This window comes from Bubalus bubalis, chromosome 7 (genome assembly GCF_019923935.1).
Source record: "Bubalus bubalis isolate 160015118507 breed Murrah chromosome 7, NDDB_SH_1, whole genome shotgun sequence".
In the NCBI taxonomy this organism is placed as follows: domain Eukaryota; kingdom Metazoa; phylum Chordata; class Mammalia; order Artiodactyla; family Bovidae; genus Bubalus; species Bubalus bubalis.
In genome coordinates this window covers 56,044,957-56,072,249 of record NC_059163.1, presented here as the reverse complement: position 1 = coordinate 56,072,249, position 27,293 = coordinate 56,044,957, and the positions used below count along the sequence as shown (strand labels likewise).

The following is a 27,293-nucleotide window of genomic DNA, read 5'->3' as shown; positions in this document are numbered from 1 at the left end:
ACTTTTAAATGCATGTATTTTAGGTTAAGGAAGAAACATCATAAAATGAAACACCGCTATAATTTTTAACATATATTGACAATGAATTATTTTTCTAAAAAAGTAAAAAGTCACATCTTAGCATTCATATCCTTCCTACTTACCATATTGAAGGGCTTTTAGTGGAAACCAAAACAGAATAACTGAGTGGAAGAGGCCATTTAAACAATGAACCCAGAAAACCTGAGGGAAAACAAAAATCCATGAGAACCATTTGCGATAAACTAGCTCTGTGAACTCTGACCTTTCTTTTTATCTGTGAGCTAGATTCACAAAACGTGTTTCTGTCGGGCCACCACTGTGAATTAATAGAACTGACAGACACTTTCTGCCTCTTAGACCTTCATGGGTCATTTATTTATTTTTATGTTTCTCTAAATGTTTTTTCAGCTTCACTGAAATTTTTTCTACTTTCTAAAAACCAAGGATTAAAAGTTTAAATTTCTGCCTGAAGAAGAAAATAAAATTTAAAATTACTGTTAGATCATGGAATTCTTTAAGTGGGACTATTTTCATAATTCCAGATGAACAGACTTTTGAAAAGATTGTAATTTGGTGAGATCCCTACTTTTTCTTTTCCATGTGCAATAAAAGTGTAAACTTTTAAATGGTAAGGATATAGTGCATTCTCTTTTTCCACACACACCCACACACACAACAGTAAAAATAACAAGTGTAACATTTAAATTGCATAGTTCCTCAAAGCAAAGCCCTTTTACCAGGACTGAAGTTACAAAAGACTTTCACAATTTGAAAACACCTGTCAACATCAAACTTCATACAATTATAATATCATTTAATAGTTATTGCTTTCTCATCTATTGTATTTCATTAACAGGAAAGCAAGTATCACTGGTCTTTTCTTTGTAACATGGATGTAAAAGATTAAGTTATAGAAAAACTTGTTTAGAACTCTCACAGCCCTTTGAAGGGCTGCAGTTTTGTCAGTCAGAAGTGCTTCTTGCAAACAAAATGTATGCCAAATAAAACTGGCATGTATTAAAATAGTTTTAAGCTGTTCAAACAACAGAAATTAAGTTGCCTGCCTCCCAAAATTTTCCACTGTGATCTCAACCTCCTTTGTTAGCTCACCCAGCCACACTGGATTGTATGATCCAATTTACGCTCCAATACATTACACATTTGAACTTATGTTACTCATTAACCTTTGTCTCTTCTCCTCACTATGTCATTACTGCAAGTTTTTATTTGACAGAAAGCACAGGTGGGTGCAAGAAAAATTAGTTCTACTTTTCCATTTTCCTGACCGATACTTATTGTCACATGTTAATCCTTTAACCCCTGTCACGACCTCAGCACCTCCGACCCTTTTTACCATAACAAACGTAATCGTCATCATTCAGGGCAACAATGCTTCTACACTGGGGACCTGGAGCAACTGCTGTGTATACAACTGTGCATTCTGTAACCATTTGTTCCTGAATTTTAAAATGTTTATATGGGATTTATTCAAACAATTTTCACTGAAATCATTAGAAAAATCCATAAACCCTATAAAAATTGCTGGCAGCTTGTGTATCTATAAATATTTAAATGAATACAGAAGTTGTATACTCTATTTGGATTGATATGGTGACTTTTCTAAATGCCAGGGCTTTGCAGACTATGAGATACTTTGTATACAAGAACAGCAAAAAATACAAGGAAGGCTGTTCTCACTTTAAAACTTTATATGACCAGTTACACTTTCTCACTGGCCACAAGACTTTCCAAGTTGCCATATACAAAGGGTACAAAAGGATGTGACTTTCTAGGAATGGTTTTGGGTAATCCCGTGACGATCGGTTTATAAGCAACAGGAGCAAGGTCAAGGCAGTGGCTGGGGAGCTAACTCTCAAGAGACACCACGGAGCCTCAGCAATGGGAGATGGGGATGTGTGGCTGAGGTTGATGTAACTCTGGGCTGGTGAGGGTTATTGTTAGGCCTGCCAGAAAGTCTGGAACCTTCCTAGCTCTCAGATTACATTTTCAAGGAAACAAGAGCTCATGGTCCATTGTATCTGCCCCAACTGTGGCTTTCTGTCACTTGAAAATATTCACCATAGGTAATGGAAAACTTTTTAGCAAGGCGGTAGAATTTAACACAAATTGGGCATCAAAGGTAAATTTTTAAAAAAGCAAAAAATAAAACATTAAGAAATTAAAGCACAGACATTGCATATTATAAATAGCAACAGTTTTAAAAGACCACTAAAATACTTTATAGAACCAGTGGGCTCTATAAAAACCCACTTGTTCTCCACTCTACAAAAAACTTTTTAGTTTTTTTTTTTTTAATTTAACCAAATTCAGTTATCCCATCCCTCAAGTTGTACGCATCTGCACACTGGGACATGCATGCACAGTGCATTCATGAAGACCTCATCTCAGAAGATGAATAACATCCTGGCAATAAACTTAGCACCATCATTTACTGTATGAGGTTAGAGGCGCTGCCACACCAGTCTCGCTCTATTGCCCTGGTATACTGAGAACAAATGTCATTTGACAGTTTTATGAAATAATAAAATTTAAAATATCCTACACTAATTTCCTAAATTCAAAACACCAAATTAAGGTTACATATAATTATTGGTACCATAACATGCATAACATAACCAACATGTACTATATTAAATGAGAAAAAATTCTGTGAAGGTGTATTTGATACTTTTATTATAGTTTCAAAATTACATCTACCTTGAATGTTACAAAACTTTAAAAAAACAAAAAAAAAACAACAAAGAAAACTCCTCAGTTACACTGGATAGAAACCCGAATTTCTAACAAACACTAGTGGAAACACTTTAGAATACATAATTGCAGGAAAGTGAACTATGCAGGAAATAGATATTTTTGTTGCTGGGATGAAGAAATACTGTGGATCACAAAGATGACAAAAGTCTGTGGCTTGCTATATAGGCTATAAACTCGGAATATGATTTTAGATAAAATGTTGGATATTTTATTTTATATTAAGTTTTATGGCTTAATAATGATTGTAAATAACGATTATTATTGGTAAATGAGTTATCTACCAGAGATGATATTTTTAATGCTTAATACAATCTAATATTCCAATGAAGACAAAGTTATTTCATAAAACAGAAAATGAGTAAAGAATGATATATCATCCCTCATCACTTTGTATGTGTAAAGACTGTCCATGCCAGTCCTGGATGACTGACCTCTGAGAACAGCGCGCATTTCCCCACAAAACTGCAAAAACAGAAAGTCAGAGGGCCACCCCCTCTGCCTGCCAGGCCCACTTTACTGCTGCCTGGCAAACTCCAGTGAATTGTGGTTACAGTTTAAATTCACAGCAAAACCAAACACCTTCTCAGATCATATCAGAACCTTAAGCAAATCTGGCCTGCCATGGTCAGGACCCTGGAGTTTCCTTGGCTTTAGAAGACTGATGCCCCAAGCAACTGGAGCAATAAAGCAAGTCCCACCAGGGCACTGGTTCCTACCTTGGTGTTGAAGTCCAGGGCATTCTGAGATGTTTTGTATAATTCAGGATACTTCAACATATTCTCCTTTCTGCATGATCTCTCAAATATTCCCAGAGTTAAGGGTGGCATTGCTGTAAACATCTAAAGTACACAAACTAGTCATTATACCAGGTAGCCAAACGCAGGGTGATCTTCTATCTCAAAGTATTCAATAGAACAGGAGTAATTAAAGTCCTAAACTTACCACATTATAAAGACCTATGCACCATCTCTCAAAGAGGATCTGTCCAGAAAAGCCATTCACGAAGGCGAACCAGATCTAGGAAGAAAATAGTCCAAACTCCCAAATTAGAATGCAGAAACCATAAACTCAGTGTTTAAAATCTGCTGTTACTCAACCACTGCATACGAGCTTCACATAGTACTTTCATGATTCTCTTGAAAATGGCGTTTCTTTGCTTTACTTTTTAATTTGAAGGGATTCTTTCGTAAGGTCTTTGCTATTTAGGTCAGGATTGGTTCCACTTGTTGAATCAAAAAAGAACTATACCAATAGGCAATCATAGATTAAAAAAAAATTAGGTATAATCTTGTTTCCTAAAAGACACTTTAGAGAGTATATTTTATGCCATTAAAATTTTAGACCTTTAATTCCCCTTTAAAATATCTATCTTCTGGTAGTTAAAGATTTTTTTAATCATAATTAAAACTTTTGTTTATTTAGAAAATAAAATAATTTCCTATACTAATACCATCACCATTTATTGTCTTCTGCTTTGGTTATATTCATGTAGCTCATTTATATACATTCAACGATTTATCTTACTGGAAACCTGTATGCAGCATCATGTCCTGTTCCTTTTCTTCTTAACATTGTATAATACATATTTTCTTAAGTTGTTACATACCCTTTAAAATGATGTTAATGGAAATGGATATATATCTCCTACTATTTTGGATATTTAGCTTGCTTCTGTTTTTTTCTACTATACTTAATTCAGAACTGAATATTCTTTCAGAAATCCTAAATATCTCAATTTCTTAGGCTGAATTACTTTGAGTAAAATATAGCTTGAGGTAAAATTGACATACAAAAATGACACACATTTAATGTATACAATTTGGTGAATTTGGACATATGCATGAAACCATCACCTAATCAAGGTAACAGACATATCCTATCATCTCCCCAAATTTCCTCCTATTCTTTTCCCTTTTTCCTTTTGGAATGAATTCTTAGAAGTAGAATTAATGTGTCAACGTATTTAACCTTTTAAAAAATATTTCTTGATAATTATAGCCATCAGAATGCAAAATTTGAGTTTATAATATTAAAAATATTTTGTAACTTCAATTTATACTTAGATTAAAAACTAATCATTAACTAATAGAGCGACATGTTCTTATATATTTTGCAGTTTTTTAAAAGCAGAAAACTGAACTTTGCCTACAAAATTAAGGGACAATAAAGAGAAACTTTCTCCAGCATATTTAAGACAAGTGGAAAATTTAAGTGAATGTTAGTAAATCAATAATCCCTATGTTAGTTTAAAAAAGGCAGGACTAAAATGTAATTAAAAATCATATTGATCTGGAAGAGAAAAATGTCTGGCCCAACAAGACATAAACACAAACACAAAGCCAAACTATCACAACAACAACCAAGAACCTGTTAGGGGACAGCAGTCTGGACGTGCTGGTTAAGTGAATTTTTGAACTGGAGTTGCACGGACTTTGCTACACTTCACGTTTCATTTAACCTCATTATGGAAGCATGAATTGCTACAAATTCCCCATTTATCAATATGTACCCAGGCTGGCCTCCCTATGAACAGTTTCTGTACACACATTGATCTTTTTCCTTTTTATAGGGAAAGGAATGACTGAGCATATATAAAAACCAATGTCGGCTTCATGAGATGGAAAAGAGAACAAAGCAGTAATAGCACATGAAAAATAAGTCCAGATTGTGTCAGGGTTGTAACACGCATTAACGACAACAAGAACAAAAGCATAGAAATGGGAGGCAAATCTGAAATTCTCACTTGCTTGCCACATATATTTACAGAAAAGATTTGAACTTGTGCTCTGAACTAGAAGCCAGATCATTCATTGCTACATGCAAAAGTACTTAGCATCTTCATGCGAAGTTCAATTTATTCCTTGGAGACTTCCTTTATTCCTTGCAGACTTTAAACTTTTTTTTTTTTTTGGAAAGCGTTAAGTAGACACAAACTGACAGGACAGACTTCAACGCCATCTATTGTGTTTTCACATTTGGTCCTTTTGAGATGTGGATTCTGTAAATACATATTTGTGATACTCTGGGTGATGGTAATGTTTTCCCTGTAGGTGACTGTGAAGCTCATTCAGATTTCTTATGGTATGATGGTAATATAAGGAATTTTTAAACACAGACTTTCAGTTGTGGCCTGAATAGTCTATGAAGACGCAGCCTAATCTTCGTTGGTCTGAAGAAAGCTGAAGCTGCACACATACCAAATTCCTTTAATGGACATGATTTGGCTCAAAGGTTAGTTATAAATGCATTTGCAAACATCAATACTGTATAATAGGAGACATTTATGTTAATAAATTTGTGTGTGGATAAACATTTGTAAATGTGAATGGTCTCCTGGTCTATGTAAATTTGGTGATTAAAACACCACTATGAGCTTGAAATCGAGGAATCTAAATTTGAAATTTAGGAATCTAAATCAATGGATACTTATATTCAGTTTCCAATTCAAAATAACTTGCAAATAAGCTAACACACTTGCAGTCCAAGTTTATTTTAAAATGCACTACTTAACTAACTGCTTTATGAGAAAAATGTAGACATTTTAAAGTTGAAAGCTATCAAAGCATTTTTGCCTTTTTATTTTTCCTACTGAAAGGTATGTGAACATGTTTCTAGAAACTCTCTTCCTGTGCTTTAAAAAGTTAATATTTTAATTTTTTTTAAAGGAGAAATGACTAGATAGGAATTGACTCTTCTAGTATAGTACCCACATCTTAATATAAATATTTTGGCACTGAAGTTTACATATTTTAAAGGAAAGAGAGATTTTTAATAGTGAAGACGTCTACCAGAAGGCTGATTTCAAGTTAGTCTGAGATTTGCAGTTTAAAGATACATTAGAAATGCATCCCATACTAAATAAAACAATACCTAAATTACTATAAACACATAAAAGTCCCTCCCTTGACTCAACAAAACCATGGATGCAGAAAGAAAACATGAGTCCCTCTGGGGAGGTATCTAAATTATTTAAATTCACAGGAAATCCATATCTCAGCAGAACTTGGTGGGAAAGTATCACCTCATTGACTTTAATCAAAGCTTCTGGAAATCAGAAACGCTACACTGCCTTGGGATCTTACCGGAAAACCTGGATGTGACCAACTGTTTGAGAGAGAAGGTCTTACTTTGCTAGCAAGGAGTCAGATGTTTCAGAGAAACTAAAATCTCTCGCGAACGCCAGTCATTCCAATGAACACCTAGAGTCGCTGCTGAGTGGCCACCACTAGCAAGTGCTTTATACCGCCACCTGCCAAATCTGTTTTTATTTGTTTGGCTATAATTTATGGCAATGGAGTAGCTAGATGGTGACATTCCTGGCAGTACAGCAATGGGAAAAGCAGTTTTTACAGATAGTCTCTAAAACCCATAGTGTTCCATACTATTTCTTTATTAGCAAAGAAACTTCAGACCTGCCTGTCCTGGTATTATTTTCTAACTTTTGCGTCCCAGTAGAGGCGTGGCAGTTACAGCTTCACAGACATTTCCCTGATGGAGCATTTCTGCATATTAAACAGCAGCTTACAAACAGTCAATGAGCCCTCTGCTCCCACGCCCGATCAGCACAAAAAACTGAAAGGGGAGATTCGAGACTGGCAGTTGTCCTCACTAGAGACATTCAATGATGTGTTTTCTGTCTATTCATTCACAGTATTGACATGAGCCATTAACATCTGCAGAACTTGTTTTAGCTGGCAAAAGTTGGGTATCTGGGAATTGATTTAAAAGGTCAATTCATTTCCAAGATAGTTGAATTATATTCAAAATACATTTCCATAAACTGCTAAAAGAAAAATAACTTAAGAATGAGATTTCCAGTAAAGTTTAGGACTGACTTCCTTTCCAATGTGTAAAGAATTTGATCAGTGTTAGTTATCTCTCAAAGAGGCTTTAAATTCAAAGCCAAGTGAAATTTAGGGCTAATCAACCACAAATTGCATAACTCTGGATTTGAAACAGAGCGTGCAGATTTAGTTTTTCATTTGAGTTTGATATATTTTATGTCTCCCATTAGTACGTAATTTTGACCACTTCATTGTTGATTGTCAAATAATCTAGATTTAAAAAGTGGCAAGTTGAGTACTCATTTCATTTTACACAATTATATTTTTGCAAGCAGATTTATTGCTGCCAGTGGCTTTAAAATCCCAGATACTTCAAGATTATATGTAAATCAACTGTATAAATTGGTATTCTTTCTAATGCCGATAAATGTTGAGGGATGAGAAAAAAAATCTAACTAGAAAAGTTAGGACTATAGAGGGGACTGAGAATTGAAAATAATTTTATTAGAAAAGAATAACAAATTTATATAAACAGAAAATATTTTGTATGATCTCATATGCTATTTTGGAAGTGTATTTTGTTTCAAAACAGACTATTTCAGACCAAATTCAGCAGTAATGAATAACTAAATTCATAGATTATTCTGTTTATGTTCCCAAGTATTTAATTATGGTATATGATTATTTTACCGAATGGGTTGCAATCTAATTACAGATTTTTAGTGACCAACAAATAAAACTGCCTGCATACTTCGAAACTAAAAAACCCAGGGATCGAACCTGGGTCTTCTGGATTGCAGGCAGATTCCTTGCCGTCTGAACCATCAGGGAAGCCCTTAATTTTATTAATCTGACTCATAATAAGAACTATGCTCAGTCAACATTTTGATAAGAAGATAAGCATTCTGACAGGCATAAAGAACAGCTGAAGCAAACATACAGCAGTTTCCAACGAACATCTCAGCAGGGGAAATGTAAAGTCTACAGACTGTTTTGTTTATAGTGTTACTTTTGTGGCATAAAGTATGAGATATTATTTTCAAATGGCACATGGGAAGGTTCTGCCTCTTCTGATGGATGTGTAGAAGCAGTCAACTGAGTAGAGGGCAAGGTGGCATAAACAAACGTGTAAGGGAGCCCAGGGCAGATTTATGAAGGTGTAGGCAGGTCCTCTGACAGGAGTGGAAGATGGAGGGCTTTCTTAACAAGCTATGGAACGCTCCTTGTTGGGCTCTGTGAAGCTGCAAGAGGAGCAAGGAACTGGTAACGCCTAGAGTTTAAGCATTACGAATACAGCTTCTTATGAAAAGATGGTCATATTTTTTCTTTTTAAATATAAAGAACTTACTTATCGCATCCTGAGTGTTCAGTTTACTTATTCACCTACTGGTGCTATGCTACCCAGAGGAATAGCCGCTGTCCATGTGGTTCTTGAATACTTGAAACGTGATTAGTCCAAACTAAGATACGCTGTATGTGTAAAATACGCACTAGACTGTGAACACTTAGTTATGACGAAAAGAATGTGAAATATTGCTTTAATAATTTTTTATAGAGATTCCAAGCTGAAATAATAATATTGAATATATAGAGTTAAATGAAATATAATTTAAAATTAATTTGGGCTTTAATTTTTACTTGTTGTTGATGTGGTTCCCAGAAAATGTAAAATTACACATGTGGTTTGCTTTATATTTCTATTGGCAAGTTTTTGGAGGATAGAAACCTCGCGCGATTTACTTCAGTTACTGAACTAACCCTGGTGCCTGGCAGCCTGTGGAGACTGCAAAACATGTTTGCAGAATAAAATGCATCCTTTCAGAAATGATATTCCTGACCCAGGTTAAGTTTACATGTTAAAAATGTTATATTTGCCATATGAAAAGGAATATAGAAATTCCTTGTGATCCAGACACAGTAATCGAACTATTCTGATAATTTTTAGACAAATTCCTCATTATCTGGACTCTTGTTTCCTACCAAATCCAGACACCAAAACCGATCTGAAGAGCAAGGAATACTTCTATCCAATTATGTAGGCCTGAAACATAATAAGAACTATAGGATGACCAATACTAGAAAAACTACCTGTGTATTTTTATTGATTAGATCCCTTAGTTGGAGAAGGCAATGGCACCCCACTCCAGTACTCTTGCCTGGAAAATTCCACGGACGGGGGAGATTGGTAGGCTGCAGTCCATGGGGTTGCTAAGAGTCGGAGATGACTGAGTGACTTCCCTTTCACTTCTCACTTTCATGCCTTGGAGATGAAATGGCAGCCCACTCCAGTGTTCTTGCCTGGAGAATCCCAGGGACAGGGGAGCCTGGTGGGCTGCTGTCTATGGGGTCACACAGAGTCGGACAAGACTGAAGTGACTTGGCAGATCCCTTAGTAAAACTGATATCCTCAGTTTTGTCCACTATTCCTTTCCTTTTTTTAAAAAATTGATTTTTATTGCATAGTTGCTTTACAATGTTGTGTTATTTTCTACTGTACAGCAAAGTGAATCAGCTATATGTGTATCCCCTCTTTTTTTTGGGATTTTCTTCCATTTTCCCTTCCTTTTCTCTTTAAACACAGTTTTCCTCATGTGCATCCCTTAACAATTTACTGTTTTCTCTCGTATGTTTGTGAACTTTATAAAAACTGCTATGTAGTTTGTAGTTTTTTAAAACTGTACACATTACTTTATTAGCAATTATAATTCAACATTCCTTACCAAAGCAACATAATGTTTTTAGCTAGAATTTCAATATTATTCTCCACAGCTGACAAACTTTTTAACATATTCAGAAGTTAAAAAAGTGGGCTGATGAAGGATTCATTAAAATTATGAAGAAATGTCTTCCCCAAAATGTTTCAAATATATATGCAAATGACAAGGATTTTTAAACTTAACTTGCAATTACCTCGATAATATAGAGGACTATATTCTTGTAGAAGCAGTATAAGATACACTTGGAGACTCTGTTATAGTTCCAGGCACCATGAACCATCAACAAATTCTTCAAATATTTGAACTAAAATAAGAATGGAAAAAATTAACATTTTCCTCTTCATAGTGTCAGCTGACAAAGATGAATGGTGTGTTTGGCAGAAATGATGGTTTACCTGAGCTATGGAGTAGTCAGAAGAATTAGCTGCCTGAAGGCCTTCATTGCCACTTATTCCTACTCCAACATGTGCCGTCTGTATCATACTGACGTCATTTGCTCCATCACCAATGGCGAGTGTTATGACTTTAACTTGTTTCTTAACCATCTCCACAACTTCAGATTTTTGAAGAGGAGAAACCCTTAAATAACAACAAATTATCACTTTTTTTCTGAAAAAAGGAATTTTAAGATGTCATTGTCTTGAAGAATGAAAGCAGCAGAAGAGCTAAATGAATAGGTCTCTGAAGAATCATCATGGAAAAGTCTTACGTTTAAGTGTTTAAATCTCTGTTAGCCTGGTTTGCCACTTTAAGGGAAAAATAAAGTCACAGAAGCAAAACTCTAGGTGACAGATAGAAGCTACAATGGCCTTGTTAAATATTAGTTTCCCAGAATGTGTGCATAAATTTGTTAAAAGATGACATTTGTGTTCAGAAATCCCATTACTTCCTAACAAATAATATCAAGATTTCTGATTCTTCACTTTTGAATGAGAAAGAAAGCCAGAAAGGCTGTTGAATGATAGTTCAAATACCAATTGTTCTACTATACCTTGAAAATTAAAGTTTTGGACCTCCATAAGCTGATCTTAGATGATTCTTATACATTTAAACAATTTAAATAAATAATAAGGAACTGGGTACCTTCCCTACCTGTTCTCAGACACCTGGGTGAATCAACTAAAATACCAAGTACTTGATTACATAGTTCACGTGCCTGTTTCTTTTCTAAAGCTGCTGACAATGGCCAAGTAGAATCAAGCATCCTTTGATATAAAGGTGGGTCAGGAATAGAGAACACCAGCATCCATACTAAAGTTGTATGGTATTAATATAAACTTTGAAGCAACTTATCATAGACTTAAAACCCGACAAAAATTACAGTTCGATGACAAAATATTTATTTGCATGATTAACTTAATCTAGTATCCATGCTATCTCGGTGCTTAGACAGAAAGAAAGGAAAACTGAATAGTGATCTGGCTCAGCAAACTATTCAGACAGTAATGAGCTACTGAGAAACAACTAATAGAGACAATGTTAGTGAGCAAAAGAAATAACCCAGAGCTAAATTCTTTATCAAGGTTAAGTGCAGTAAATACCTGCTGGAACATCTGGTAAACCATTTATTAGCCTACTTAGAAATGAAGATCATTGCTCTGAGACTCAATACATCTTTGCACATTTTCCTGATTATTTCCTTAGGAAAAATTCCTAGCAGTGGGTATTTTGCTCAAATAAGTGCCTTCAGGAGGCCCAGCTGTCCCTTCTTAAATGCTTTAGCCAAGAACAGATTCAGTCTTTATTTCAAGTTTGAGAATCATTGTGTTAGAGTGTGAGTTGCCTGCAGAGTGAACAGGTCTCCTCATCTTTGTATTACTTGTGCTGATCCAGGATAAGTACTCAATAAATGCTTGCTATATGAAAGAATTATTTTTAATTCTTTCTCTGAATTTCCTTTCAGAGTCTGGCAACACTACAAAGTGACACAACTGTGAATACAGGGAAGGAATGGATGAGTATCACATCATCAACGGGCTTTTCCACTGTTAGCTCTCATTTTTCTTTGAAGCAATTTTCATTTTCACATTTTATTTAATTTTTCTTAACAGGCTATTATAAATTGGTCAGCCCACTGGCTCTAGGCCAATGTTTCAAATATGAACTATAGCTGACATTTAGTAAATGTCAAAAAAGAACGCTCACCAAGAAATGATCTAAAAAGCAAATGGGAAATGGGCATGAAAAGAGCAAAGCATTTGAAAACATTTGTCAAATTCCCTTTACAACTTTACAGGCTCACAATGCAAATACATTGTGAAGTCACACTATGGAATCAATGGAGCTGAGAAACACAAGTTTTTTTTTTTTTCATAAGCTGAATGTATAATAAAGGATAAATCTCTGCATGGTGAACTAATATTAATGATTTAGAGAATCATCAGAAAAAAGCTGGACTAAACTTTGTTTTCTTTTCTTCATGACTATTACAACTAACCACTGCTTTCTTTGCTTGACATCACAATTTTTAATATCCCCAAATTAAAACTGGCTGAGGATTTTTACCAACACTATGGATGGAATGCCAGCCAAGCTATTTAAAATCCTAAAAGATGATGCTGTTAAAGTGCTGCACTCAATATGCCAGCACATTTGGAAAACTCAGCAGTGGCCACAGGACTGGAAAAGGTCAGTTTTCATTCCAATCCCAAAGAAAGGCAATGCCAAAGAATGTTCAAACTACTGCACAATTGCACTCATTTCACATGCTAGCAAGGTAATGTTCAAAATCCTTCAAACTAGACTTCAACAGTATGTGAACTGAGAACTTCCAGATGTCAAGCTGGGTTTAGAAATGGAAGAAGAACCAGAAATCAAATTGCCAATATACATTAGATCATAGACAAAGTAAGGGAATTTCAGAAAAACATCTACTTTTGCTTCATTGACTACGCTAAAGCCTTTGAGTGTGTGGATCACAACAAACTGGAAAATTCTTAAAGAGATGGGAGTATTGGACCACCTTACCTGTCTCCTGAGAAACCTGTATGCAGGTCAAGAAGCAACATTTAGAATGGCCATGGAACAACAGACTGGTTCAAAATTGGGAAAGGAGTATATCAAGGCTGTATATTGTCACCCTGCTTATTTAACTTCTTTTTTTTAAATTTTTTTTTATTTAATTTTATTTTTAAACTTTACATAATTGTATTAGTTTTGCCAAATATCAAAATGAATCTGCCACAGGTATACATGTGTTCCCCATCCTGAACCCTCCTCCCTCCCCATACCATCCCTCTGGGTCGTCTCAGTGCACCAGCCCCAAGCATCCAGATACTGGATGCTTATTTAACTTCTATGCAGAGTACATCAAGGGAAATATTGGGGTGGATGAATCACAAGCTTGAATCAAGATTGCTGTGAGAAATATCAACAAACTCAGATATGCAGGTGATAACACTCTAATGGCAGAAAGTGAAGAGGACCTAAAGAGCCTCTTGATGATGGTGAAAGAGTAGAGTGAAAAAGCTGGCTTAAAACTCAACTTCCAAAAAACTAAGATCATGACATCTGGCCCCATCACTTCATGGCAAAGAGAAAGGGAAAAATGGAAACAGTGTCAGACTTTATTTTTTTGGGCTCCAAAATCACTGCAGATGGTGACTGCAGCCATGAAATTAAAAGATGCTTACTTCCTGGAAGGAAAGCTATGACAAACTTGGACAGCATATTAAAAAGTAGAGATATCACTTTGCTGACAAAGGTCTGTATTGGTTTTTCCAGTAGTTATATATGGATGTGAGTTAGACCATTAAGAAGGCTGAGTGTCAAAAAATTGATACTTTCAAGTTTTGGTGTTGCAGAAGACTCTTGAGAGTCCCTTGAACAGCAAGGAGATCAAACTAGTGAATCCAAAAGGAAATCAATCTTGAATATTCATTGGAAGGACTGATGCCGAAGCTCCAATACTTTGGCCATCTGAGGTGAAGAGCTGACTCATTGGAAAAGACCCTGATGCTGGGAAAGACTGATGGTGAGAGAAGTGGGTGATATAGGATGAGGTGCTTGGAGAGCATCAATGACGCAACGGACATGAGTCGAAGCAAAATCTGGGATATGGTGAAGGACAGGTGAGCCTGGTGTGCTGCAGTCCGTGGGACTGCAAAGAGTCGGACACGACTGAGAGACTGAACAAACAAAAAAACAAACATGGATGTCTAACTCAGGTCTTAAATCAGAGTATGAATTCCCTAGGCAAGAACAATATCTGTTTTTCTTTAAGAAAAGGCAAAGATGTAATGAGAAACAACCCAAATTACATTGCAAGTAGCACAAGTAAGGATATCTGCTTCCATTATCAAGATAAAACAGGACAACTGGAAGGACAATCCTTGGAAGAGGATTCAACAAACAGCAGAAGCTCTGGTATCTGATGGGTTTGAAATAGTAGTTGGTTGCTAAAGAAAGAGATCAGGTTTAAGTAGAATTCATAAAACAAAATATATATACCTTATAAAATTTAACTCAGAATATAAATGTACAAGCTTCTGATGTTAGGCAAAAAACCATAATCTGCAAAGGAGTTTGTGTTTGAAATTCTGCATATTTTTCTTACAGAAACCTCACTTTGAGGCACAATCCATGTCTTGTTTCATTAACTGGAAGCTACAGTGTCATGATGCCATCCACCCCAGTTTATTGTTATCTTGTCCCCAGCAATGTTTTCCTGGCAACTCAAAAAGTCTTTCTAGGCCATTATATTTGGTTTTCCTACCAACAATTTTGGCTAGACTATTTTTTGGTGGCTTATGAAACATCTAAGTGATGATTACTTTGAGAAGTACAATAAGAATAAATAGATTAAAGAATGAACACCCATGGATTCCTAGTAAGCACCAAGTCAACTCATGGAAGCAAAAGTGTAGGCATGTACTAAAGACTGTCCTTCCAGCCCTGGGTATGCTGTGCTGTGGGCAGGCTTCAGCATGTCTTAGGGAGGGGATGTGGTTTAACGGGACCCAGGTTAGTCAAGCTGAGATCAGTTAAACAATCTTCTACTATTCATACAGCACTCATTTAAAAAATTATTTCTTGGTACAAGAGGTATTCAGTCAGATCAGTCGCTCAGTCATGTCCAATTCTTTGAGGTCCCATGGACTGCAGCATTCCAGGCTTCCCTGTCCATCACCAGCTCCCGGAGCCTACTCAAACTCATGTCTATCATGTCAGTGATGCCATCCAACCATCTCATCCTCTGTTGTCCCCTTCTCCTCCTGCCTTTACAAGATAGCAAAACCAAATTAGAAGACATTAAAAATGAGTGTTGCAGAAAGCTTTTTGATATACTTGTCAGTACTTAATAATTTCCGAGGATGTAGAAGTTAGCATGGGTAGCAAGAGCCTCCCTTGATGAGTCAGAATTTGACAAGGAGAGGAGAGTTCATGTCAGGTAAAAGAAATAGCATACATTAAATTTCACGTTAAAAATTCTCCAGAATACTTTCCTTTCCACTGTGTATTTCCACCATATAAAAGTCCTCTCCTTCACTCATTAGTTTACTTTCTTAACTTTTATATACTTGCTTCTATATGTGTACAATTTTCTGAATAGTCTGGAACAACCTTACCACACTAGTTAATCTTCCCAATATCTATCAGAAACCATGAATTCATGGTTGAGAATATATGAAACCTAAATTTTATAAATACTGATAGTGATCCAATGCATAACTCATAGACATCATAAAAGTGCTCTGTTTTCTACCCTAGATGTATTTTCACCACCCAAGGGTCTGCATCAGTACTTAAATTATCCATGGTTGTCTTCTCTTCCACTGTTGCTCTTTCTTCTTTGGAAGAAGTCAGAGCCTCTGCGGAAAAGGACTGCGCATCGAGCATGTGCTGTAAAGTCCAGTTTTCTTCCCTGTGGCTCCACAAAAAGAGGGTGGTCCTTTGCGATACAACCTAGCAGTACACCGAGTGCAGAATGCTCTTCAGATATTATCTTGGCTGCAGTTTCTGCATGTGTTATTCATTAGTTTTCTTACTTGCTATGTAGTAACTCTCACTGCCCTGTGAACATTAGTTTGGAGTACTGGAAATTTTTACCATTTAATCTAGAAAGTATATACGGTGGCCCATCTTACGTGAGCCTCATTTTGCACTCTTTTAACAGGATAAGCGAAATGAATCACCTTTTAGAATGGAATATGGATAAGGATTATATGTGCATGTATATATATATATATATATATACAGTCACATAATAAAGAATATTTAAAGGACTTTTTATAGGTAGCTAAAAGTACAATAATTTATCTTACTGTACTGTGTATTTAGGTTAATAACATAGAAAAACCTATTATATATACTAAAAATTAGGCCAATAATACATTAACTTAAAAACTCATATTGTAAACTTAAAAATTACTATAAAGTTGCTTTCAGAAAGTAAATTTAGAAAACACACTGAGAACATGGAGGAATACAGTATTTCTTCATTATCCTGAAGCGTTTTGTATAATGACCTTGTATTTGTACAGCCTTTGCATTTAGGAAGCTAGAGAGCTGCTCCTGGTGACTATTTAGAGGTCAGGATCATTAATGGGGAATCTGCTGTACTTTCCTTTGCAACAAACTTCCTAAGTTTTCTCTTTGCGAATATCAGTCTATTCCCCATTGAGTCATATTCTGCTGACTAATAAAGAAATTACAAAAGGAAAAATACCTAAGAGAAAAATTTATGAGACCGAACTTAACTCTTCTTCGAACTAAAATTTGTAGGCTCATTTATAAAGTTTTGAATTGAGGAGGAGTTAAAACATGGCAAAAATAATTTGGGCTACACATGCTAAAATTATATAACCATTACAGTGCTTCCAGAAACTCACCATCAATTTATTACTGGAATGAAAACAGCCATTTATATAGCAAATCCTAAAAATGATTCTTAGCATAGGGTACATAATGAAACATTCACCCATTACTAAGTAAGAAAGTTGTGTTATTCAAATGACTGATGAGTGAGTGCTTTCCTAGTCTCCAAAAGCAACATCTGCTGATACACTGTGAAGTCAGAGCCATCAAGGGCAACTTGTAATTCAAGGATTCAGTCTACAGAAACAAAATACAGACAGCCCGGCCACAGGACGCAAAAGGAAAGTATCTTTAATTCCTTTTGTAATGCATTTTAGATGTAAAACTTCTCTTTTGTGGAATTATGTGGTTATAAGTAACCTTCAGTTTCAATGGTTCAGATATTTTAAATAATGACTGATCACATTGACAGTAATATATGTTTGCATATGCATGTATGTATGTGTGTATAGGCACACTGAACTATTGACTGGCAAATATACCTTATAAAAGGCACTAAAAAGAAGATACTTACTAGTAGAAATATTTATTATAGTATTCACACCATAGGACAGTTTGTCCACAGTGGTACTGCTCATTAAAAAAAAAGAGAAATCCATCCATCCATCCATCTATCCAGTTATCTGGGACCTAACATTGTATTTAGCATATAGCAGACTGCTGTAAGCAACAGGAATCAAAAAATTATACAGTAGTGGTGCCTTAAAATATTAATTTGGATTACTCAAAAGATATATACATGTCTTAATTAAAAATACTTTTCTTGCTAAAAAATGGTAACCATTATTGGACAACACAGGGTTGTTATAACCTTCAATTTGAGAAAGCACGAAGAATCCAGTATTCATTACCTAGTTCCTCTATACTCTAAATATACAATAGGCTGCCTCTGAACTGTGAACTGTCAAATATGAATAAGAATTGTAATCTTGGCATCATGGATGAGATTATTTTCTCTTTTTTGGCAAAATGTCCATTTACTCAGTTCCTTTACTACATGGTGACATTTCTATGGAAGAATATAAGGAGAAGAAAGGAAAAGAGAGTAGATATCAGAACCCTCCTTCTGCCCCTAAGAGATATTAACTTAAGGACTTTTATTGAGCTATTGACCCAGAAGTTAAATGTTAAGAGCCTATAGACAGTGGTTTCTCTATGGACTCTTGCTACAAGGAGACGGAAGTTTCTCCAATAGGGACCGGCCCAGCCACCTCTGTCTAGGAGCCTCACATGATAGCATTGGTGGGCTTTCCACTGGGAAGCACATCTACTCAAGAAGGATGACTGCCCTCCCCCTTCATGCTTTGCCCGATGGTGACCTTGCTCTCAAGAGTGGTAAGACCAATGGCCCCAGCTCCCATTCACTGGATCTGTTTGGAGACCACGTGGGCACTGATTCTCTTCCCTTTTCCCATGACTCTGGGTAGGTAAGGAAGAGCTGAAGCATCTTAGTTGTTGCTGTTTAGTCACTAAGTCGTGTCCAACTCTTATGAACCCATGGACTGTAGCCCACCAGGCTCCTCCATCCATGGGATTCTCCAGGCAAGAATACTGGAGTGGGTTGCCGTTTCCTTCTCCAGGGGATCTTCCTGACCCAGGGACTGGAGCTGCGTCTCCTATGTTGCAGGCAGATTCTTTACCACTGAGCCATCTGGGAAGCTAGAGCTTCTTTAAACTTAAATAAAATCAGCTTGCCCGTCTTTCTTTCCTTCCTCCACCTCCCCACTCCCTTGTTTTTGAATTTTCTCCTATGTAGATGGGCTTCTCCAAGGAACCTTCTCTCAGAAAGACCTAGTGGAAGATGGAACATGTGGTAGCAGATGGTACCGACAGACACTGGAATAAAATCCTGATGATGCCATTAATTAAAAAAAGGAATTCACTAGATTTCAGAGTCACAATTACCTGTCAACACAAAACCTGTGAGAGTCCTTTGGGGAAACAGGAAATGTCGGATGACTATCAGCAGATAAATGGCATGGAGAGAAAGAGTGGTGTGCCAGAGGACACAGAGAACAATCAGGTGGGGAAAGCTTTCCACCCTCTCTATGGCGCCCTGTGCAAGCCTGGGGTGACCAGTGTGACGGGGCTGAGACTGGGCTGGATAGAGCTAAGGGGTTCCTCTCTCTTTGCAACTGTGAACTTTGGCTTAGGCTTAGAATCTCTGGAAACTCAAAGTCCACAAAATAATGTGAGAAACAAAACATGCCAATTTCAGGATTATCTCCAAGGTTCTAAAGTTAAAACCTCAGGACAGTTCTAAACTCTTGCCTAGGAAGAAGAAAGTCACACCTTTCTGGTCAACCTCAGGGCATGAAGCCAGGGCAGGGACAGGTGCCAATATTATGGATGTGCTGAGAACCCTTGATTGTTACCTCATTAGGGCAATTCCATCAGAATGTGGCTGTCTCTAACAAGAGCAGTGCTTGGGTAAAGACACTGGGGTAAAATAGGGATTCCCTAAGCTCAGACTGAACCCTATTTGAACTCTTCCAAATTTGCCTCAACTTAGGACCCAGCTTTCATCTTTCCTCCGAAAGGAATATTACTGCCCCACAGGGCAAATGGGGAAAAACAGTTTCACAGGAATATTTATAAGACAGGAGAAGCTCATGAACACAAAGAAATACAGTAACTTATAAGAAAACAGAACTTGTAAAAACAAACCTAACAAGAATTTAAAAGAAGTATGAGGGGGAAAAAACCCTGGAAAGATATGGGAAGATACTGGACATGTGAGACTGAAATAAGCAGTTATAAAGAAGAACCAATTAAAAATATGTTACATAAAAATGTAACTGCTAAAATAAAGAAACCAATAGGAAACTGATATAACCTGAAAGTGTAAATTAAAAAATTTCCCAAAAGATACCAGGAAATTAAAGGATAGATTGTGAGAAAAATTAAATGAAGGAAAAAAGGTGACTACACATATATAATGGGAATCCAAGAAGAGAACAAAAAAGGATAAATGAAAAGAATGATGAGTAACTTCAAAGAATTAAAGATATATATCTCCTTAGACTGAAATGACTATATTAATATAGCACCAAAATGTAAGAAAAAAGTTTCCTATCACCAGACATATTATGGTTAAACTAAGATTAAGAAATATTTCTATAGCCTCATGAGAGAAAAAGTAGATTACTTACAAAATAAGTAACCTGACTAATCCTGGATGCATGTACAAAATTACTTTAATATCTTCAGTTTTTGTCTCTATGAGGGAAGGGAAGAAAGACTTTAATACACACAGACAATAAGCACAAGTATGGTTATCAGAACATTAGAGATAATCAGCACAGTACAGATATAGATTGTAAAGCTTTCAAACCAGCTAAAAAAATTTTTTTTAACTTGTATGCAGAGTACATCATGTGAAATGCCAGGCTGGAAGACTCACAGCTGGAATCAAAACAATCTCAGATATGCAGATATCACTCTAATGGCAGAAAGCAAAGGGGAAATCAAGAGCCTCTTGATGAGAGTGAAAGAGGAGAGTGAAAAAGCTGGCTTAAAACTGAACATTTAAAAAACTGACATCATGGCATCTGGTTGCATCACTTCATGGCAAATAGATGGGGAAGCGAAAACAGTGACAGGTTTTATTTTCTTGGGCTCCAAAATCACTGCAGACAGTGACTGCAGCCATGAAATTAAAAGAAACTTGTTCCTTGACAGAAAAGCTATGATAAACCTAGACAGAGTATTAAAAAGCAGAGACATCACTTTGCTGATAAAGGTCCATATAGTCAAAGCTATGGTTTTGCCAGTACTCATGTACGGATGTGAGAACTGGACCATAAAGAAGGCTGAGTGCCAAAGAATTGATGGTTTCGAACTGTGGTGCTGGAGAAGACTCTTGAGAGTCCCTTGGACTGCAAGGAGATCAAACCAGTCAATCCTAAAGGAAATCAACCCTGAATATTCACTGGAAGGACTGATGCTGGAGCTGAAGCTCCAATACGTTGGCTACCTGATGCAAAGAGCCAACTCACTGGAAAAGATGTTGCCACTGGGAAAGACTGAAGGCAGGAGGAGATGAGGACAACAGAGGATGGGATGGTTGGATGGCATCACTGACTCAATGGACATGAATTTGAACAAATTCTGGGAGATAGTGAAGGACAGGGAAGCCTGGCGTGCTGCAGTCCACGGGCTCACAGAATCAGAAACAACTTAGTGACTGAACAACAACAATGAAAATCTGTTTCACACAGTGGAAGTTATGGGGAGAATATAGAAATAAAAAGCATAATAAATGGAAAACCCAAAATAAGACTAAAGAAATAAGGCTGAATATGGCAATAAATATAATATGTACAAATGGGTTAAATTCACTGATAGACAACTTATTGACCAGAGATGTATCAACATATCTTATTTTGTTGTTGTTGATTCTTTTAAGATTCAGGGATGATTTCCTTTACGCTTGACTGGTTGGATCTCCTAGCAGTCCATGGGACTCTCAGAAGTCTCCTCCAGCACCACAGTTCAAAGGCATCAATTCTTTGGCACTCTGCCTTCTTTATGGTCCAGCTCTCACAACTGTATATGATCACTGGGAAGATTATAGCCTTGACTATACAGACCTTTGTTGGCAGAGTGATGTCTCTGCTTTTCAATACACTGTCTAGGTTTGTTATCGCTTTCCTGTCAAGAAGCAATCATCTTCTGATGCCATGGCTGTAATCACCATCCGCGGTGATTTTAGAGCCCAGGAAGAGGAAATCGGTCACCACCTTTTCACCTTTTATTTGCCATGGCAATTAACATGTCTTTTGTTACCCAAATATTATTGACTGCAGAGCTTTCAGTATTCACTTACATAACTGATTGCTGGCCACAGGTTTAGTTTCTTCAAAAAATCCCTCAGTCAACAATGTGTTAAAAGACAGAGATTCTTCCATTATTAAAACAAAAAGACTCAGCAATATGGTGTTTAAAAGAGATACACTTCATAATAACAGCTAACATAACATTTATTTGCTCACTATGTTTTGAACTCTTTACTTGTTTTAATTTTTTCTATTCTCAGAAGAACACTATATGAGATTGGTTACTAGTATTGCCAGTTTACAAATGAGGGCAGTCAGGCACAGAGAGATTTACATAGCTTAAGATAAAATAGCAAGTAAGTGGTAAAGCCAGAGTTCAATACTCAGTTGAGTTCAGTCACTCAGTCATCTCCAACTCTTTGTGACTCCATGGACTGCAGCACACCAGCCCTCCCTGTCCATCACCAACTCCCGGAGTCCACCCAAACCCATGTCCATTGAGTGGGTGATGCCACCCAACCATCTCATCCTCTGTTGTCCCCTTCTCCTCCTGCCCTCAATCTTTCCCAGCATCAGGGTCTTTTCAAATAAGTCAGCTCTTTGCATCAGGTGGCCAAAGTGTTGGAATTTCAGCTTCAACATCAGTCCTTCCAATGAACACCCAGGACTGATCTGCTTTAGGATGGACTGGTTGGATCTCCTTGCAGTCCAAAGGACTCTCAAAAGTCTTCTCCAACACCACAGTTCAAAAGCATCAATTCTTTGGCGCTCAGCTTTCTTTATAGTCCAACTCTCATATCCACACATGACCACGGGAAAAACCATAGCCTTGACTAGACAGACCTTTGTTGGCAAAATAATGTCTCTGCTTTTTATTTATTTTTATTTTTATTTTTTTTGTCTCTGCTTTTTAATATGCTGTCTAGGTTGGTCATAACTTTCCTTTCAAGGAGTAAGCATCTTTTAATTTCATGGCTGCAGTCACCATCTGCAGTGATTTTGGAGCCCCCCAAAATAAAGTCAGCCAGTGTTTCCACTGTTTCCCCATCTATTTGCCATGAAGTGATGGGACCGGATGCCATGATCTTAGATTTCTGAATGTTGAGCTTTAAGCCAACTTTTTCATTCTCCTCTTTCACTTTCATCAAGAGGCTCTTTAGTTCTTCTTCACTTTCTGCCATAAGGGTGGTGTCATCTGCATATCTGAGGTTATTGATATTTCTCCCGGCAATCTTGATTCCAGTTTGTGTTTCTTCCAGCACAGCATTTCTCATGATGTACTCTGCATATAAGTTAAATAAACAGGGTGACAATATACAGCCTTGACGCACTCCTTTTCCTATTTGGAACCAGTCTGGTGTTCCATGTCTAATTCTAACTGTTGCTTCCTGACCTGCATACAGGTTTCTCGAGAGGCAGATCAGGTGGTCTGGTATTCCCATGTCTTTGAGAATTTTCCATAGTTTATTGTGATCCACACAAAGGCTTTGGCATAGTCAATACAGCAGAAATAGATATTTTTCTGGAACTCTCTTGCTTTTTCGATGATCCAGCGGATGTTGGCAATTTGATCTCTGGTTTCTCTGCCTTTTCTTAAACCAGCTTGAACATCTGGATGTTCATGGTTCACGTATTGCTTAAGCCTGGCTTGGAGAATTTTAAGCACCAAGCAGTGTAAATTTAGACAGGACAGCATCCTTAGCCACTACATTATATAGAAAGATAGAGGATTTAGAGGGAAAAAAAGACAAGGCCATATAAAACAAAAGAAGTCCAGGTTAGCAATTTTAATATTAGTATAGAATTTAGGGCACAGAAGAGTCCATACTACTCAGAGAAAAATCTTTATATTCTTCTTATCAGAAATGATGTAAAAGTAAATTTGATAGGATTTCTAAGAGAAACAATTTTAATAATAGATACCAATGCACCGAGTATATTAACCTATTCATTCCTCATAAATCTATAAGAACAATTATTTTAACTCTATTTTGTTTTTCTTATTTATTTTATTGGAGTTTGATTGCTTTACAATGTTGTGTTAGTTCCTGCTGTGTGACAAAGTGAATCAGCTATATGTATACATATATCCTCTCCCTCTTTATCTCTATTTCAAAGATACAGAAAACTGAACTGGAGAAGTTAAGCAGTGTGTTATTTAGCTAATAAAAGGTGGAGTCTGAACTTGAACCCTGGAAAGTTTGGCTCCCGAGCTTGAGTTTCAGATCATACGGCATTATAAATAGAAGGAAAAGGATGGACTGTTCAGTGTTGAGACTGAACCCAAAACTGTTCAGTACTGGGTATTGGGAGAATTTGCTTCCTATGTAGAAATGAATAATACTGGATCCCTTCTCATTCACACCACAAATATACATTAAAAATAAGCTTAAAGACCTATGCAAAAAACATAAATGTGTCAAGTTAACAGAAGGAAATGTAGGAGAATATCTTTGTAATTGGGAAGTTCTTACTATCTCAAAGAACAAATCATAAAGGGAAAAGCTAATGGAATTTGACTGTCTCGGGGTCAATTATTTATGCTCAAGGAAGAGTACCACAGACAGAAGAAGAGAGAGCCAGATTAGAAGACATCTGCCATGTCTAGACTCAACAAAGAATCAATATCCAGAACACACATATAATTCTTATACGAAAGCAGAAAGAAATATAGGAAACACAATAAAAAAAAACCTTCTTCAAAGGGAGAAGGAAATAGCAACCCACTCTATTATTTTTGCCTGGACATTTCCATGGACAGAGGAGCCTGGCGGGCTTCAGTCCATGGGGTTGCAAAGAGTCAAACACGACTGAGCGACAAACACACAACCTTTTTCAATGTGTTACTTTTCTTCACAGCAAGTAGAATCACTGACTTTATGTCTAATATATAATAAATCATTACCATTCACAGACACACAGTAGTTATTGCCTTTTGAATATGCATGTGTGTATTTATTTTATTGAGTAACAGCTATAATGTGAAGGCAGGGAGCATTTTTTTTCTTCTGTCATTCACTGCTCTGTTTATAGCACATATAAAGGTGTCTGGCACATAATGGGTTCTTTGAAAACGTTCCTTGAATGAATGAAAGGAAAAATGAATGCACTTCAAAAGCAGAAATCCAGAGAGATAAATGGTTAAATAAAGAGCTACTCAGTCTCCCTAGCAATCACAGAAACAAAAATTGAGACAAAGTGCTACTTTTCAAACATCAAATTGGCAAAGTTATAAAATAAGGAATGCCAAGTGCAGGTGTTAAGGTAGGGAAATAGCAGCCTTCCTCCATGGCCTGGGAGTACACGCTAGTTCAGCTGGTTTGGAGCAATGAGACAATTCTGACTGAACTGATATCAGAGCCAAGCATTCCCATTGCTGCTGCTGCTAACTCACTTCAGTCGTGTCCGACTCTGTGCCACCCCATAGATGGCAGCCCACCAGGCTCCCCCGTCCCTGGGATTCCTGTTGCTAGGTATTAAGATATATCCTACTGTGTGGGTTCAAACACTGGGTATTCATTTCAGCACTTTCCATATTAGCAAAGATTTCGGGACAACCCATGTGGTGATCACTACGGGAATAGATAAAATGGTGTTTATACATTAGAGCAATAGTTAGCAGTGGTGCGAAAAAATAAACTTGTTCTACACATGGTAAATGAAAATGTCTTGGAAACACGTAGAAAAAAAGAAAAGGCAAAAACTTTATGCTGGGATGTCATTATAAATAAGTGTCTATTCTTCGATTCAAATCACATATAACAATATTATATATTTTTTATAGCTACACAGATACACAAATAAGTATCACAGATAGATAGGAGCGTACTAAATGAAAATGCTTGTGTAAAGAGGAGTGAAAAATGACTGGGAATGTAGGGCAAACACTAAAGTAATATATAAAGATCCAAGAGTTCAAGACTCTATGATGCTTCCAGCTTAGGGAGAAGGTGGGAAGGAATTCAGCCTGATTCCTTTGTTGCTCTTTCCTTTCAGCACCTCGCTGGCAGTTTTCCTTAAAACAGAGGGAAGGCCCTGAGGTGACAGAGCAGGATCCACGTTTGTGGTCCTGGGTTCTTTTATTTCTTCATGTTTTTAGCTGTGCTGTGCCTGCGTTGCAGCGTGCGGTTTTTTTCTAGTTGCAGGGAGTATGGACTGCTCTCCAGTTGCAGAGCCTGGGCTCAAGGGCGTGCAGGCTTCAGCAGTTGCCACACATGGGCTTAGCTGCTCTGTGGCGTGTGAAATCTTCCCAGGCCAGGCATTGAACCTGTGTCCCGTGTGTTGGCAGGCAGATTCTTAACCAATGTACCACCAGGGAAGTCCCAGTCCTGGGTTCTTCATACATCTCTTGTCATTTACACTTCATTTTGAAACAGACTGACGTCAGGACATACCCAGTTTTTAAGGGGTTTGCTTGAATCCAAACACATGGAAAGATTGAATGGAGATGCCAGACTGTCACCACAGAAAGAACACCAGTCATTTTTGAGGAATCGGGGAGGAAGGGAAACAAGCCAGGTGAGGAGAGATGGGCAACGTCTCAGCTTTCAAGAAAAGAAAGAGCCTATAAATTACAGACTAGGGAGTCTGGGGTGAATTCCATCAAAATTATGGGAAAATTTCTGTCAGAATCAACTCCCTCTACTGTTCATTTATGAGCCACAGACACCCTCTAAAGAGCGGGCTGACTATGGTCCCAGGGTCAAATCCAGGCAGCATCCTATTTTTGCTTAAACTCTTGAGAGAACATAGTCACACCCATTCATTTACATATTATTTAGAGTTCCTCCCAAGCTACAATGTCATAGTTAAGTGGCTGTGACAGAGATTGCATGGCCAGCAAAGCCTAAAATACTATTTGGCTCTCTACAGAAACAGTTTGCCCACTTTTGCTCCATAAAATATTCCATTCTGGAAAATGCTACCTGGAACCATCTCGTCTTTCATGCTTCAGTAAAAAGTCTGTTGTTGTACGTTCACATCTTTCTTCTCGCACTGCTCTCTTGGCAACATGCCTTTTGTTTTGAAGTAGGATGCTGTTTCTCTTTTATCGTCACTCCATGCCCCACAGCTTCTAGACTGCCACGATCTACTTACTATTCTACCTGATCTTGGCTCCTGGAACCCTAGTCTGGCTCGAAACACCAAACCTTTAATTTGCCCTAAGTGGGGCTCACTCACATAGGCTTATTCAGTTCAGTCCAGTTCAGTCGCTCAGTCGTGTCCGACTCTTTGCGACCCCATGAACTGCAGCACGCCAGGCCTCCCTGTCCATCACCAACTCCTGGAGTCCACTTATTACCAAGAAGGTAATCACTAGAATCCATCAAGGGTTCAAGGACAACCAGTTAAATCAAACTAACTCTGCCCCACATGGTGCGATCACTAGTTTGACAGAACAG

At 37.2% G+C, this 27,293-nt stretch overlaps 1 protein-coding gene across 9 annotated transcripts in view; it reads right to left on the bottom strand.

Annotated features, from left to right (window-relative positions):
• The window catches only part of ATP8A1 (ATPase phospholipid transporting 8A1), a 235,296-nt gene that overhangs the window by 44,013 nt on the left and 163,990 nt on the right, over positions 1 to 27,293 (bottom strand). For all 9 annotated transcript variants that reach the window (XM_025290107.3, XM_025290109.3, XM_025290108.3 and 6 more), the window contains 5 exons: positions 10,693 to 10,876; positions 10,491 to 10,601; positions 3,739 to 3,813; positions 3,513 to 3,635; positions 144 to 222 (listed from right to left, as the gene is read on the bottom strand). In XM_025290107.3, the coding sequence (XP_025145892.1) occupies positions 144 to 222; positions 3,513 to 3,635; positions 3,739 to 3,813; positions 10,491 to 10,601; positions 10,693 to 10,876 (572 nt within the window). The remainder of the gene's footprint in view (positions 1 to 143; positions 223 to 3,512; positions 3,636 to 3,738; positions 3,814 to 10,490; positions 10,602 to 10,692; positions 10,877 to 27,293) is intronic.